Here is a 17,837-nt window from a genome sequence, read left to right on the forward strand (position 1 = left end):
AGCCCCAACTGTATTGCACTATCCGTGTCTTATTGCCCAGCCTGCTAGCCTAAATCACGGCTCCGCTTAGGCTATCACAGGTGCCACCGAACAAAGAAAGATTAGGTAAGCGTCTCTTTGCATAAACAAAAGACTTTGGGCAGGGTCTAGGACAGATCCAGTCCTCTTTCTATTACTCTCACTCCTGTCTTCTCTCGCCTCATTGTACATGGCCTCACTAAGGGTGTGTCCTCTCTCTATATCGATGCCTACTTCCGGTGGTGACAGGAAGTGCCGCGGTGCTGGGGCTGTCATGGCAGAGGTATGCCCCGCCGCCCCCCCGGGCCCAAAGGAGAAGAAATCACTGCGGCGGCGGCTCTTCCCGCCCCGGCCCCGCGGCTCTGCCTCTCTCATGGGCCGCGTCTTACGCACCCTCACCACCCTTTCCCGGCTAAGCTCCGAGACCCCTCCAGGCACTCCACCACCCACACCTCCCGGACCGCCATCCCCCCGGCTCACCCCTGAGCCAGGTTCCCCGCGCATCCTTGACCCCCCTCGGACCCCGGGGTTGTCCGGCCTGAAGAACCATGGAAACACATGCTTCATGAATGCAGTGCTGCAGTGCCTGAGCAACACCGACCTTTTCGCTGAGTACCTGGCGCTGGAACAGTTCCGGGGGGCGCGGGGGCTTGAGAGCTCCGAAGTGCGCTTGGAGGGCCTGGACGGGCTCGATGGCTCCGAGTCTCTGGACCAGTATCGGGGCAGCACCGGGGGGCGCGGGCCTGAGGTCACCGAGCAGCTGGCCAGCCTCCTGCGCAGCCTCTGGACCCTGGAATACACCCCGCAGCACAGTCGCGAGTTCAAGGTGATGAGGAGAGGGGACCGAAGGGGCGGGACATAAACTAGCCATGTGCTTGGCTCTCTGTGTCAACATATCCTCTTCTACACGGTAGATGAAGTTTAGTCCATACATTGCCAGTGGCATATATCTCTCGTCACCCAGCCATTAATCTTCCAGCCATTCATATTGTTTAAACTGATATGGTTGGCCCATTGCCGCGGGGCCCTCCACTTCGTTCTGCTACTATTTGGTTTGCTTGTCTTCCATGACCTTTCGTTAAGCTAGTGTGCCTCCCCGCTTCCTTCCGATCGCTGCCCACTTCTCTGCATCCACCTGATCCCTCCCGTTATCCACTCTAATGCTTCGGTGTGTTTTGGTTGTTATTTAGTCAAACCTTGCTGTCTGTCTCCTTAATGCGCTCGTCCTTTTCATTTTGTTTTTGTAATATTGGGAGTCTCACAATTGCAATGGGCTCCTTCTGTGATGGGTTCCTATGCCTTTTGACAACCTCGCTGTGTTGTCAGTTGTCCATATTATAAAATATTTATGGCAGTTGAACTGGCTTAAACTACCTGAGATGACCATCGGTCTTCATTTTCTGAGTCTTAATTTAATGTATAGACACCTGTGTCTGTTACTATTATATTTAGAAACAAATTCATAAAGGAAGTGCTTCTTTCCTTTAGGAATGTTTGTTGTTCAGATGACTTATGTTTTGATCATTCAGCAATGAGTCTCCCACAGATAATCTACCCCAGTTGACTGGCTACATGTAAGCTTCATCTGGCTTTCAAACAAGCTCTAACAAATCTCCTCCACAAATTAGAGCTTCACGCTGTCAAATTAGCCTACAGTCAACCAAGAACGTTGTACGAAAGGTCGGATCTTTGTCATGCATTTCTATGAGACACTGCAATTTTTTTCTCCAGGTCTTCGTACCAGCCCTATCTTGCAACTTTCACAAAAGTGCATAGACTTCTTGTGTTCCACAGACATTTTCATGGAGTCTGAAAGGCAGTTAGGGACTTTGTTTTTCACTCAGCTCCTTATTTGCTAGCCTTTTAGACTTCCCTTTGCTGATGTTTAATTTTTAGACGAGTGATCTTACTCTTGCTATTATTCAGCTTGTATTACAACCTATGTATAGTTTTGTTCTGAACCTGGATATGATTTGCAGATTCACCTATGTTTTATTCTTTCATTCCTTTGTGTTTAGTATTCGTTTCTAAGTGGGTTCTGTTGTGAATTGCTCCAACAATGGTGGCAACTTTGCGCTATAGGATAGAGCAGTAGTAAATTCAAAGGCCAAAGAAGAGATGGAAACAGAGCAGTCTTTACGAAAGTGAAAGTATTTTTCTGTGAGTGTGTAGAATACTATACTTTTATGTCTTACATGAGTAGAGATATTGAAGGGTTACATGCATAGCTCAGTAAGACTGTAAATTCATGTCAAGTATTCCTGTCTATCCTCTGTTTTGCCCTATTTGTTTTTGGTGATTGCGTTTATTCTTTGATGCATTAGGTAATCGGTTAACTATTTTTGTCTGTGCAGATCTCCATGATAAGTTTGACCTTGAAACCTGAAAAATAGTATTTTTTCCTAAAATACTGTACTTCCTAAGAGCAATTCCCCTGTTTTTCTTTTCTCGAATTTTTGGTTAAAGAAATTTGAAAGCATATTAACACAATTTATCTGGGCATATTCAAGACCAGGGAATTCGATTCCTGCCAACCTTCAAACACAGTATTATAAAACCTGCTTTGAGCTTTATTTCACTCCTTATCGGATTGCTAAATGGGAGAAGGGGAAAGGTGTGCATTGCCCACGTTGTGCGTTGCATAAAGTAGACTTAGTTCCATGTTCGCTACATGTAAAGAGCTTGGGAAGTTAATTATAGAGATTAATGAATTTCTAAAGGGGAAACTACAATTGCAAATTGCTGTAACCCCTCCCTTAATATTATTGGGCATAACTAATCTGAGAGTAGAGGATGGAGGCGCCCTTGTAAGCATATAAATGGCTGTTTATGGATTATGCATAGCCTCAGCTTGGCTGGACCCTGCTCTTCCCTCGTTCCAACAATGGCTAGCTCGATTATTGGTGACCTGTAATCTAGAGATAACTATATATATGCGAAAGGGAGATAGGTCTAGAAAGAAAGGGATAGGAATTTGAAAGTGCCTTGACAATTGGGTTGGACATTCAGCTGTCTAATTTACACTTGTGCTAAGTTTATATATTATTTTGCTTTATAATTGGAGGATGAAAATAGAAGCAAGGGCCGTCATCCCCATTAACAATATATCTGCTATATATACTACACTATTGCACTTTGAACCTGCTGCTAAAAGATTGTCTGGCCAATAGGGCTGAATACTTGGCTGTTAAATTGCACTAGCACTTTGTGGATCTCTTATGCTGCCATATAACTGATGTATGAAACCAGAATTAAGCATGGCTGCCAGTCTCACTAGTATTATTTCTGCTGCACATACCACACTATTGCACTCTGAATTCTCATTATATCATCTTTTGGCAGCAATTACAGGAAAACTGAAAAAACAACGGCTGACCAAGGTTAAGCACTTAAATCCCAATCAATTAGGGAATTGTAAGCGCGCTACTCACCCATGAGAGTCTCAAGGCGCTGAGGAGGGGGGTCCGCAGATCTGTTTAGCCGAAGAGCCAGGTCTTGAGTCTTCCTGAAGGTGTTCAGGGAGGGGGCGCGTCTGATGTCTGCCAGTAGCTCATTCCAGGTCTTGGCTGCAATGTGAGAGAAGGATCTTCCGCCTGCTCTGGCTCTGTGGATGCACGGGGTTTCGGCCAGTGCGAGGTTGGAAGATCGTAGGTTTCTTTTGGGTACGTGGAAGTTGATTCTGTCGTTGAGGTATTTGGGTCCATTGTTTTGTAGAAGTGAGTGAGGATTTTGAAAGTGACTCTTTTCTCCACGGGGAGCCAGTGGAGACTTCCTAGGTGTTCGCTGATGTGTTCGTGTCGGGCGATGCCGAGGATGAGTCTGGCGGCGGTGTTCTGCATTGTCTGGAGTTTGCGGAGTAGGGTCTTGATGCCGGCGTAGAGTGTGCTCCAGTCTGCAAGGGTGACTGTCTTCCTTGTCTCGGCGGGGGGGGCGGGATCCACTTGAAGGTCTTGCGGAGGGTGTTGAAGCAGCTGGAGGTGACGGCGTTGACCTGTCGGTTCATGGTGAGTGATGAGCCGAGTACGATGCCGAGGTTCTTGGCTTGGTCTGAAGGGGTAGGTGGACTTCCGAGGGCAGTCGGGCACCAGGTGCTGTCCCATGCAGAAGGGGTGGTGACAAGGACTTCTGTCTTCTCGGCGTTGAGCTTCAGGCAGCTGTTGGTCATCCAGACTGCGACGTCTTGCATTCCTTTCTGGAAGTTGAGTTTGGCAGTAGTGGGTTCTTTGGTGAGGGAGAGGATGAGCTTGTTTCGTATAGTGAGGTTCGTTGCAACTACTCCCAGCACCCTCTGTTGATAGGTGCCACTGGTATGAAAGAGTTTATTGAAAAGGAAGGTGCACCAAAAAAATCATTCAGAAGAGCAAGTTCAGTCCGTCAATCTTCTTTATTCAAAGTAATATTTAAAAACTGGCACACAGCCAGTTTTTAAATATTACTTTGAATAAAGAAGACTGACGGACTGAACTTGTTCTGAACCTTCATTTTGAATGAAATCTTTTAGCAGCAAGTTCATAGTGTCTTTTTTTTCTTGTTGTTGAATTTTCATACTGACTATGAAATTCTTGTGATGCACACACCGCACTATTGCATTTTGAATCTGTTGCTAAAAGATGAATTGAAAACAGTGGTGCTTTTAAGCCAAACTTTTCAGTTGTGCAACAAAAATCCACAGTGCCTCTTTTTTTGTTGTCGATTATTATCCACACTGCCTATGAAATTGTTGTGATGTATTAAAATGCAGGGAAGGGTGGGAGGGGAAAGGCTACTGGGTTTGCATTGCAGTATGTGTGGGGGGAGACAAATTGTTTTCTGTATCTTACTCAATACAAATATTTTTAAATAAAGACCTAAAAACTGATGTCAGCCAGGAAAAAAAAGATTGAATGTAAACCAATCTTGAATTACCCTTGCCCTATGAGAGTTTTAGGTAGAACATGGCAGTCTGGTTGTTTAATTTTGGGTGATCTGATGAGGGAGGTGTTTGGTATTTAGGGGGACAGAAATTAATTGTATGTTTATTGTGCGGCAGACTGCAATGTTGGAATTGGAGGTAAGCTTTGTGTAATGCAGCCTCATGCTGCCCAAGTAACCTCTAGCAGCTAGGTTCAGGGGCTCAAACTGGTTATGGCTATTGAGTACAGTGTTATTCTACAATCCAGTGACAGTATTGATACATTGTGCTGACAAAAGAGGTATGTTTACTGCTATGGTGCCTCATGAGGCACAAGCACCGTTTGGCTTTGGGTTATGGCCTAGGGTAGGCTTCTCCAACAAGTAGCTTGTGAGCTGTTAGTAGCTCCCCAACTACCTAAAAGTAGCTCTCCTGTGCATAGCCCAGTATAATAATTTAGAAGTTTGTGATTGGTTGAAATAATATATGTATATAAAAAATTATAAGCATGTATTTGAGATGAAAATGTGTGTATTTTCAGAACTCGGAAGCTGATGTATGGAGAAAAATGATTGAATTTCCAAAATGTATTTAAAGCTAATAATTGAGTGATAAGTCATAAAGCATAGGGGAGAATTGTTAGTGATTACTACCTTAGAAACAGAGACATTGCAGCTATGGCTATTATATATTATCCACGGAGAGGCTTTCCATATTGTCAGAAAATGTTTTCATATTACTGCTGGCAACTGCGCCTGATGAACTGAGGTGGTTGCTAATGGTAATCTTGTATATGGTTGCTAAACACAAGTAGGATTGCGAGTGCACACCTTCCCTTTAAACAATGTTACAGTTTTAGCTGTGACTGCTAATTAATGCGTGCAAAACAGCGCTGTGCTCGTCCCCACACAGATTGCATCTATGAACTAGAGGGCAACAATTGCGTCTCCAGCTGCTGCACTGCTGAAGTGAGGAAACCATCCTCGTAATTGAACCATACTTTTACATTTTGACCCAAGTAATCCATAGTAATCCAATCAATGTTTCCCATTTTTGTAATCCATATACTTCAATGATTGTTTAGTCACTCCAGAGACAGCCAGGTGAAATTAGAATGTTTTAATTTGCATTTTCAAATGTCATATGTTGCCCAAGCTAAAACATGGACACGTGCTTTCAACATTCCTTCGAACAAGACAAAATGAAACCCAATGCATTTCGAACTCTTCATTAGTTCTTCATCAGGGGTCCTGAAATAAATTAGAAAGGACCACGTAAACAAATACCCAAAAATACAAACCATATATTACTGTTTATGAAATAATTCAAATATAACCCATATACCACCTGCTACTAAACTCCCCCCACTAAACCCTCGCGTAACATGAATAAATAAAATCGAATTAACATGAAATATTGCCTCACAACCCCTTGATATTACAAGCTGCCTAAAATCTAACAGTGTTACCTAAGAACCGCAAATGCAGGAGGTCACGGGGTTTCAGTTTAATTAAGGACTCATTGGGAAAATGTGTGTAAGGAGGTTTTAAGAACGGTTTAGGAGGGAGGGAGAAGCTGTTTTTTACGTTGTACAAGAATGAAGACACGCAGTTGAGGCCACCGGTTACGGTAGCGAGGTAAAAGATGTACTGTTTAATGATATAAATGATACAACAGCAAGGGGTGTGGGGAGGGCATTTCATCGGTATTTAGTCTTCGTTTCTTGTGATGAACACACGGGAGGTCGAGTTAGTGGAGGAAGGGTTCTTAGGTAACACTTAGATTTTAGGCAGCTTGTAATATCAAGGGGTTGTGGGGCAATATTTCATGTTAATTCGATTTTTATTTATTCATGTTACGTGAGGGTTTAGTAGCAGGTGGTATATGGGTTATATTTGAATTATTTCATAAACAGTAATATATGGTTTGTATTTTTGGGTATTTGTTTACGTGGTCCTTTCTAATTTATTTCAGGACCCCTGATGAAGAACTAATGAAGAGTTCGAAATGCATTGGGTTTCATTTTGTCTTGTTCGAAGGAATGTTGAAAGCACGTGTCCATGTTTTAGCTTGGGCAACATATGACATTTGAAAATGCAAATTAAAACATTCTAATTTCACCTGGCTGTCTCTGGAGTGACTAAACAATCATTGAAGTATATGGATTACAAAAATGGGAAACATTCATTGGATTACTATGGATTACTTGGGTCAAAATGTAAAAGTATGGTTCAATTATGAGGATGGTTTCCTCACTTCAGCAGTGCAGCAGCTGGGGACGCAATTGTCGCCCTCTAGTTCAATCGTGTATATGGTGCCACTAATGTCTTCCTAACTGTTATAGGCATTGTTACAACACTAATTATTAGTAGCTCGTGGTGATTTTCATTGAACATAAGTAGCTCTTATTACAGAAAAAGTTTGAGACCCCTAGTTTAGGATTTGCTTCCCTGAGACAGTCTTGATGTGATGTGCTCCCTCTAAATGAGCATTCCGAGACACAGGCAACTTTTGGTGGTGGGCTAATTTCCCTGTTCTTTGCTGCCATAATGGGTACCCACCCTGTGGTGATGGAGGTGGGCTTGTAGTTCTTAGACCTCATTTGCATAGATGTTTTATCATTCTCTAATTATGCTCCTACCAATTGCTTTACGGGCCTTACGATGCACAGATATGGAGAGAGTGTGATTTCTGTTGTGAGGCCTCGTAAGACAGGTAGCTATAGTGGTTTTGTTCCCAGCTTTGTGCCCCATGAGGTACGGGCTCCCTTTTGGAGACGATTATGCTTCCTCTTGTATGACCAGTGACTCACAGCGTCCTGTTTGGTAATGAAGGTTTTGAGAATCCACCCCTGCCTTGGCTGGGGCCCACATGACACATAAACCGTTCAAATGCAGGCACGTTCTGTTGAGAGTTAGCTTCCTTCCTTGGCAACATGTCATTTTATTAATGGCCTCTTTCTGTTCCCTGGCTTTGACCCCCCTGAGAGAGAGGAATCTTATGGCGTCGGCGGTTTTACACATCACAAAGATGAACATCCATAAACATGTGCTATCTTCTACATGAGACAGCTATTTTGGACATGTTAGTTCTTCAAAGATATGGTAAATAATTTGAGTGTTTACATAGACAATACTAATTCGATAGACCTTCAGGTTGACCTTGTAGTGGACAGCATAATGTGCCATCTGTGTTGGTAAAATACTTGAGTTCGTTCCTTTAGCCATCACTAGATATTGATTGACTGCCTGATAAATTCCCGACTGGATTACAGTCCTTGACTTTCGCTGTTATTACCAAAAGCTAGACTTTAGCAGCTTTACTTTGTGTAATATTCAGGAGTTCGCATCGCTGCCTGCTTCAGAAGAAGAGGCCATTGGACAATTGTCTAGTGTAACCTGTACTAGGGGGGGGGGGCACTGGAATTATGAAGCAGAGAAGGACCAAATTAAAATTATGCGGCAGGGTTGACTGAGTAATGCCGCAATAAAAAGCAATGTATGTGACTTAATGGAACAAATTGTGTGATAGTATGACTTCATCAGGTTGTCTTTTTTAAATTTTTATTTTTGTACACGTTAACTCAGTGTGGCTAAAGGTTTCACCTCATTATTACAGGTTTAACACCCAAATACAGCAATAAGCAACATAAAGGTGCCCTGTCACTTTTTGAGGGGTCTTCTAATGTGCATTATTGTGTTGCCGTGTTTTTAATAACTTTTGATCCGTTTGAGACAGAAACATTTGTTATTTGTTCAAATCTGCAGCTTATATAGCAGATCAGGGGATTATGTGTAGGGCTCCCGGTTTTATGGTATATATATTTTTTAATATTTCCATCTGTGTTTATCCATATTTATTTTTTGACCATCTCTTTGGTGTTTATCAATATTTATTTAGTGTTTTGAGAATAAATGAGGCTGTAAAATGATATATTTCCATGTATTTTAAAACTCTTTGAAGTGCACTCATACATGGCTGCCTGTCATGTTTTAGCAAATTAAGCAGCCACGTATAACAAAAGACTACACTCGCAGGTACATATTAATGCTATAGTACAAAATATATGTTAGCATATGCCTGTATTTAAGAAAATCTCATCCTGGTTTTTAACTCTCCATGCTGTCTATCTGCTCGGCTGTTGTCTGGAATTTATGAAAGACAGCATGGAGGGTCTCTCAAAAAAGCACCATTTTCAGTATTTTTCAGCTTTTAAAAATAAATACCGGTAGGAAAAATATTGCAAACCTGCAAATTGACCAGTAGATGGTGGATTAGATGGCAAATTCATAACTATGCGGAAAACGCAATAGCTGCAGAACTCCATAATTCTAGTGGCCCTACCTATACTGGCTCTTGGTATAAGACAATACTCCTGCTAAATGCCTCTTGTCTGCTCCGCAGATATGGATCAAATCGTATACCACATATCTGTTGGACAAGATAATGCCCACCAAAGGTCTTGAGATCAGTGGGCTGAAATAGTCTGTCCTTCCTTAGTTTCAAACGTTCTCCTCCAGGTGTTGTGGTTTCGCCTTGATATTATCCTGTGTAAAACTGATTTCTGCCATCTTAATCTTTTGGAAAGGTGTTTGCGATTATTTCAAGCGTATTGGCACCCCAAGACAGTCCAGGTCTCTATTACCAGAGCGTTAATGGAACAGTAAAATTGATTACACCACAATAATTTTATCTCCAGATGCTAAGCAGCACTTGGGTTGTTTGTTCTGTAAGGTCCTGTGCAGGGCCAGTCAGGATTATACGTCTGTTTCAGCCTCGGTCTGCACACCATGCCACTTAACTTTCCATGCAAAGATGCCACTGTGCCATCCACGTTAGTATGTACATGCACAACATAGGCACGTCAGTAATTCGGGTGTCGAATTAGTCCTACCAGCCTCCTACTGGAAGACAGCTACAGTATGCCCATCAGAATCCTCCCTCAACTTTAGTCCATCCTCTCCTGTGTGGCCGCCACAGCCACTTTATTGTGCTATTTTTTGCTTTTCTTTGTTCTGTAATTTGCAGCATTAAAGTCGCTGCAGTGTTTATTTGACACCCCCTTACTGTGCATTTTTTAAACGTATTTATTATATATATTGATGCTTTGTAGTGTTGTACTTTGGAACTGCGGCAGTCAGTGGAGCACTGTGCAATGAACCTAAATCACACGAGAAAGTATCTGAATTCAGGAAAGATTCTGGTCTGTACCTTCAAATATGCAATTCGAGAAAACAAAGGTCCCACTAATTGTAAGCATTACAACGACTACAGAAATGCTTTTGAGGAGACAAAACTACAGACCAGTGAGATATTTTCCACTGATATTCAGACTGTTTGACAATAAAATGTAGGCAGAATTGGTCTGCTATCGGTCCGTTGGGGCTTGACATTGGAGGTTATTGCAGATTTCTAACCCCCTGCATTGTGATCTCACATCCAGTTTTGAATGTCCCAATCTGTAGGTCCTAGAGACGTGTTAAGGTGTGTTACATGCTGTTCTGAGATCCAAGCGGTTTCATTGAGATAAGGGTCTGGTGAGAACCAAGTTTTCATTAGTTCTTCCTATAGTTTCGTGTATATATTGATTATTAAAGGCTGAGTTTTGATCTCTGCCTAGCTCTGTGTGTTGCTGTTGATTTTACTGATCCAGCATCGTAAAGTGTATTTGCATATGGTTTTGCAGGAAAGACTTGTTCGATTGGACTATATAATTCTCTTCTCCAGTCATCATTTCACAGTAATGTGGAGTGCATCGCAGTGGGTGTGTTGCTGTTAATTGTGCTGATACAGCATCTTACAGTGTATTTGCATCTGGTTTTGCAGGAAAGTCTTGATTTACTGGTCGATATAATCCACTTCTCCATGCATCATTTCACAGTATTGTGGAGTGTATTGAAGTTAGCCGTCTTGAATTGTCAGTGAGATCTTTATATCCTGTCTCGCTGCAGTATTTGTAGATGTTCACCAGCCTCCTTTCTGTGGTTCTTGCTAGCTGCTTATTACCATGGTGTTCAGTCTTGAAGCTCTCTCTATGCCTTGGATTAGCTTTTCTTTAGTGTGTACACTAAACTTATGGCCTGACAATATGACCTGCTTAATGTTCTGAGTATACAGTGTTGTCCTTGCCCTGCTGCAAGACACTGTAGCAGCCCCTGAACCAATGTATTCACTGTATGTTTTGCGGTGTCATGATTGTAATGATCCAATCTCTCCTAGAGCTATTTCTCTTTGTGCATGTATTTTGTTCCCTTGGACTTGACTATTGAAAGCTCTCCCTGGAGGCTTTTTGTTCTTCTCTCTGTGCCAGAAGTACTCTTTATAAACTGTCATTGTTTTCAGACATAATGATAGGGCTTGCCTAGGAACTGGTCTGAGCAGCCATCTGCATGTTCCAGCAGTAACCTCTGATGCAGCTATTTGCGTTCCTGAGAGTATTGTGGCAGGATCTTGCGTCTGGTGAAATATAATGACAGAGATGGAGAGGCACGTGATCAATTGCTTTAAAGGCCACGTTCGTTGGAGATCATTTTAAAAAAAAAAACACAATCTTTTAGCTTATCACATTGGTTGCCTCTACCCACACCTCCTTTCCGCTTTTAAGGTCACCTTATCGTTACGTGTTGTCTGCTCCCTTACCATGGCGTTTCTCGAAAGGCTTTAGTTCCATACTTCATTTCACTTTCCCTTTGTAATATTGAAAGGCCTTTTCTGATTGTGGTAAAGTAGTATGTATGATCAAGTGCAGTCTGTCGTTGAACATGAATCAAATATTTGACTGTCACTGATGATTCTTATTAACACAAACATGTTTTCATAGTATATTTGGACAAAACTGCATATTCATCTTTCTGAAGCCCCATATTTCATGTTGTGGCAGATAAAAAAAAAATAAACACTGTTATAAGGGGTACATGGTAAATTTGGCCATCTATGCTGCCTTGCAGGAATAAGGGTGTAAGCACGGATGCGGAATATTCAAAACGTTGCTGCGACACACCCGCCTGTAGATCTGTTTATTTCAGATATAAGAGCCAAAAGCACAAGGGCTTTCAAGGTGATCCGAAATGATAACGGTTGAAAGGAGGAGCAAATGTCTTTCCTTGCCATGAGTCTGTCTAGTTGAGCATTTTGCTCTATTACAGTCATTAAGGACTCCTGGAATAGTTGGATTTAGTAATTTATGGTCCTGTGGCTTTTAATCCATAGCAGATTGTAGGATAGAAGTAACTGCATCTGTTCTGGTAATGCTGTCAAAGTGAGTTGCTGATCTTAGTTTAATGGGTTTATTTGCCCATTTATACTTTTCCTTTTATCAGTTTTTAGGTCGAGTCTGGGCAGTGCATGCGCTGCTCTGCGAGGCATGCTGTGTTGAGGTATGGAATAGAAGCTCCACCCATTTCCCGCTCATCTTTTCAGTTGGCTCCTGTTACTGTCATTTCGAAATCGTTGCTTTTCATTAGTGAATAGGCTTAGTAGTCCCTCCTTGGTGCCGCCTTTTCTGCATTTGTAACCTCCCATAAAGACTAGACTTTTAATTGTGGTGTTACGCGGTCTGCTTTATGTAGTCAGTGAGCGCTATTTTCTTTAACCCCTTCCCCGCTCATGACGGAACCGTTCCGTCATGAGCCACGGTTGCCGTGTGCTCATGACGGAACGGTTCCGTCATGACACGCCCGTTGGCGGCCGCTCCGCCTACGCGGCGCTGTTTCCCCGCCTGTGCGGGGGGACAACGCAAATGGGCGGAGTCATGACGGAACCGTTCCGTCATGAGCACAGGTCAACCGTGGCTCATGACGGAGCGGCTCCGTCATGAGCACAGGCCCGCCGCGCTGCCCCCCTGCCCCCCCCAGCGCTGCAGCGGAATGTCCGCAGCAGCGAAGGGGTTAATGACTTACCTCTATCCCTCCCATGACGTCGCAACACGCCACCCGCTTTTATATTATTTGTTATGTATCCATTTAATTTATAGCGCGGTCCGCTTTACCTATAGTGGCAGCGCTACAGAACATTTCTTTAATAATTGGTTCTTTTGGGGTGAAAGTGCCCCATATAGCTCTTTCACTTTAATGTTGGCCACGCCCCTTTCTTTAGACGCTGCTTACTGTAACCTGAATAGAGCGAGCAGCATCTAAAGAAAGGGGCGCGGCCGCCATTAAACAGCCTTGCATTTGTAAGAGTTTGAGTTATTAGCATTAGAAATGACAATGCCTTTTTATATATGTGTTGCTTTTAAAAACACATAAATAAAAGGCTTTCTCATTTACAATGCCAATAGCTTAAATTCTCGCATATGGGGGAAAAATGCTTGTTTTTGTATAGATGTGTTTCTATGTATACTAATGTCTTTTTCTTTCATTTTTTTTCATGGTGTTGAAAATAATTGTGACCCAGTAACACTTTATTTAGCATAGTTGAACCAATTATCAAACGTACAGCAACCGGTATATTAGGAAAACACTCTTTGCTGGCTCACAAATTGCGTGCAACAATTACTCGACACAGTGAAACATCCCTCCTAATACTCACTGGCCCTTTCAATGTGATTTTGATCTTAGTACACACATTGAACTCGTGGCGTTTTTGGTTTTGATTAAACCAGTTAAAAAAAATGTGTAAAATGCCATAGCATAACCAGTATTTGCAAATGCACAGGACCTAATATGATGTTTAATAAGGATTGAAGGAGTCCTGTCTCCTCCCCGCACTCATCAGCTGTAATAAATTCCATATCTCACTCAACACCTCTGTATATACAGTGTATGTGTGTAGTGTTTAATTCTTTATATTTATCTATCCTTTATTGTACTCCTTAGTTTTGCTATGAATGCGATATTGGTTACAAAGGCTGGTGTCTGAGCAGTTACTCTAAATATCACGTTTTTTGATAAAGATTGGTATTTTTCAAAGATTTTCAGTATGTGGTTCCCAGAAGTTATTAATAATAGTTCCATAATTCTATAAATACAATAATCCTCTCCCCTATGTTCCACCAGCCTTTTAAGAAGGGTTGCATTCTAGATTCAACAGTGTAGAAGATTTGGCTATCTGTTCACTAGAATGTTACATATTATTTGGAAAGCAAATGTTAACCTTTGCTTTCCAAAAGCTTAATCTCTGGTTGTGTGTTTATTCTGGAATGAACTTTCTGATGTTTGCCTGCAGATTATTTATATGGATGGCTATGGGTAAAAGTCTGCTTTGCTGCTTGACCTTGCTTTCAATGACCATTTGTTATTGTATTGGAAGTGATGTCTTCACGTTTCAATATTTTGCCTGGTGTACTGGTTCACTGGCGGGAAGGCCTACTGCAATGCTCTTAATCAGAGTGCAGTATTATACCAACTGGCCGCAATATGATCTCTTACTACATCTAGTTTTACTCGGTCTGCTTAATGTTTAGGCCTCTCCCAATGACTGCTTTTACCTGTCTGTTGTCTAAGACCTTTTTTGTGCAATACCAATACATAGCGTGAACTTTAGTTCAGTCCATTCTTTGCTTTGATAGTTTAACTTGCTCATTATTTGATGGCTTTCCTTCCTCCTGTTGTGTTTGTCCCTTCCTCGGAGCACAGCTACTTTATCATCTTTTTAATTATTGATTTGTATCCTTCCACACATCAAGAAATTATATTTTTATTTAAATTTTGCTCTCAATTGAAGTGCATGTGTTTTCATGCTCTTCCCCATGTGCTGCTTACCACCTCGCATTTTCACCCTCTCCTTGTTCCACACTCCTCCCGGGCTGTCCAAAAAAAGAGCAGTAACAGGTATATTTTTGCTGCGGGTTATCTAAAAAGCAGCCTTTATTGGGTTGGTTTTATTGTCTTCTTTCCACACGATACATGAAAACCCAAGTCTTTTCACACAAAGTTTGTAATCATGGCACTGGGGCAGCGGTGGACTGCTGCGCTCGTCAGCCAGTGTTTGAAGCAGAAGGTGTACTTACGAGTGGCGCAAGCATTTTTTCTAGTTCAGACTCCGCCGTGGCGGGCTTTTTCCTTGAAATGATGAAACTTACTTATTCACTGTATCAGATAACTATTATGTTCTTTTAGGCACCTACAAATAGCCTTAAGCTGTGCCCCATGCTCTACGCTTATAAACTTTGTTTAGCCTTTTCTGTGTGAAGAATATTTGATCTAAAAAAAAAAAATGCCGTATATAATTGAAAATCTGAAATTCAGCGTTCAATTTAGAGATACCTCAAGATGTGATTACTTTAACTTTAGTATTTTGAAATGTTCTTTTTTTACCACTGCTTAACAAACAATCATTAGTTAAGCCAGTAGTTTAGCATTCATAAATGCACGTGACCTATGAGCATTACCAGTACTTGTAGTGTTTGTGCCCATCGACAATACTTTATCTCTGTATCTTTTATTACTCCGTATCTCTTTTACCCATCCTTTCAGGGTAAGGTAGCAGAGATTGTGGGTGATCCTGATCTTTGGAAGGTATTACGAAATGAGTGGGCTATATTCATCTCTCTTCATTGATTAGTTTAGGATACATTTTATTTCCTTGAATATCATGAATACTTTTTAGTGATTGTGGAGATATCTGTGATTTTCGTGACTTCCTGCTTTACCTGGATTCACCTAGGACAAAGGCAAACGTTTTCCTTCTTTAGCGTGCATGCATGAACATTTGCCAGAACTGAATTTCCTAGAGCTAATACAGCTACTATTCGTGTGTTCTTCTAGCTAGGATTATGCCTTGTTCTACAATATGTTCATTTAATACACACAAGTTAGATGCTTTAATATGGCACGTTGAACTTTCCCTCGTCTTTTTGAATCAAGCTTTAGTCCTTGGTACAGAGATTCCTTGCATGAACAGTGTGTGTATAGAAGAATTGCTTCAGAGGTCTGCCTTTTAATATTGGTTGTTATTCAGAACACTGCTTGAATGGCCCAGAATGACATTGGAACAGTTTAGAATAGTCTTGTTCTAAATGCAGCTCGGAAATGGGCTGCCCCCCCCCCCCCGCACCCCCACGCCAGCGTAGCACTAGACTCTACGTCAAAGCACTGTACAGTTAAATTATGGGGATTTATTGGTTTGTGCATTAGTGCAGTTTAGGAATGTACCAGCATGATTAAGAGATATTTATGGTTGTACCACCATTTTTCGAAGCATGTACGGGTCGTTATGTGCTTCAGAGCAGTTCATTTGATTGCATTTTTTCAGAGCAATGCATTTGGTGGTGGACTGTGCTGTAGCGAGAAGCTTGAGAGGTTGGTCAAAGAAAGCCTCAGATGGACTTCTTAATCCAGTTCAACTAGCTCACTGTCAAGTCTTTGAAACTCTGTCACGTCTTTGAAACTGTCACTTGCACCACATCCCAACTCTGAATGATTCTTATGACTGCTAGTATTTGTCAGTGACTTCTTCAATGGGCCAACATCAGTTTTTGTTGGCAGGTCCTAGCCTTAATTTAATTGAGCAACAACGAAAGTGAGCCTCCCTTGGCACCAATACAAATATACCTAGAATAGTACTTGCAGTATTTAAACACAGGATTCCAGAGAGACTGGAAGCTCTTTAATGCTTGTAAGAAGGGATTGAGTCACGTGAGCTTGTTAGCTTAAAATCAATGCAAGTAAAGGCCCCTTAGTGTATTGTGCGCAGCCATTAAATTAATGGAATGAAAGATCATTTTAGCAAAAGGAATTAATACTGAGGACGAAAGTCTGAAGCTGTAGCAGGCAGCTGTCTCGTTGTGCATTTTATTTGTTCCCCAAGGAAGCTCCCTCTTTGTTTTTACTTGGGAATCTTTGCTCACAAAAATCCTATAGTGCCCCTAAACCGCTCTCCTGGAGAGCCCTAAAGGATGGTTTTGCTTTTGCCCACCAGTGATTAATTTCTTTCGCCCGTTATGGGTCGCCTGCTGGTTTGTTAGCGTAACTCCTCCTTACATTGCTCTGAACCCATCACATTGCTCTAAAGTGCAACTTGGCATGACTTGGCTTCAAAATACAACATAATTCTTAATTTGTCCATAATGCATGTAAAGTAACGCTGCTCCTCCCTCAACAAGTTTAATTTAAATCTTGTCAAATGTCATGTTTGATTTTTGCGTGTCCATCACAGTTACACATAGCTTAGCCATGGGTTCTGCCAGCCATTCCAATAGGTAGCTCAGATCTGCAAGAACGTGTTATTCATCCTTGCCTTGTTACACCATGCTGCATTCATACTCATTTGTTCGTGAATTTTAGGTGCACCAGGAGCTTTCGGGCACTGGGTAGTTTGTGGGATCCAGTTCCTGAGATTTAGATTTGAAAGTGGAAAAGATGGATTCTCCCGCTATAAGTTCAGCCTAGTGACTTCCTTGAATTTGAACGAATTCCAGTGTTTTCCACACTGTCTTTTCAGAAACGTAAGGAATATTCTCAGCAACCCATTCAGCAGTTGTTAGTGTGCTGCCGCCTTCCATACAGCTGACCTCTTGGGTATGCAGTGTGCTGAACAAATGCGACACTTCCATATTTTACTCTGATGAATCGTGCTTTTACCTTTCTTAATGTCCAAATCGTCTTGTGAATCTTGAGTGTTCTTTAAGTGGTGGCTGGCGAACTCTGAAATTGGTGGGTGTAATACTTGGCAGTAGTTCTGGTAAGTGAGCAAACAAAGCCAGCCCAATCTTGTCTAGGGGGTTCTATGGGGTTCTCCCGCTTGAGAAACGTAAAAAAAATAATGGGGTAAAGTAGTGCATTTTTAAGCAGAATTTTCACATAAACTTACAAAAAAGGCACAGGATGTAAAAAGCATGTTTCATCAAGAGGGGCGTTTAAGCTATGCCCTGCCACTTGTGAACCACCACAAAATGTCCTTGACCTCTGCACAAAAGACTATGTTTAGCAGTGGTCATGAAAGCACAGTTACTTTTTTCTTCAACACTAACTGTGCACATGCTTCTCTG

At 41.8% G+C, this 17,837-nt stretch overlaps 1 protein-coding gene and 1 long non-coding RNA gene across 2 annotated transcripts in view; both read left to right on the forward strand.

Moving 5' to 3' along the window:
- Positions 1-271: 271 nt before the first annotated feature.
- The window catches only part of USP31 (ubiquitin specific peptidase 31), a 217,492-nt gene continuing 199,926 nt past the window's right edge, over positions 272-17,837 (forward strand). Inside the window, exon 1 of the mRNA XM_085629506.1 lies at positions 272-844. Coding sequence (XP_085485632.1) covers positions 293-844 — 552 coding nt within the window. The 5' untranslated portion in view covers positions 272-292. The remainder of the gene's footprint in view (positions 845-17,837) is intronic.
- LOC146796784 (uncharacterized) lies at positions 6,497-7,029 on the forward strand. Its single transcript, XR_014969668.1, has 2 exons — positions 6,497-6,546; positions 6,884-7,029. It is a non-coding gene; the product is annotated as an uncharacterized LOC146796784 (long non-coding RNA).

The sequence above is a fragment of the Triturus cristatus genome, chromosome 10, assembly GCF_964204655.1.
Source record: "Triturus cristatus chromosome 10, aTriCri1.1, whole genome shotgun sequence".
Classification (NCBI taxonomy): Eukaryota; Metazoa; Chordata; class Amphibia; order Caudata; family Salamandridae; genus Triturus; species Triturus cristatus.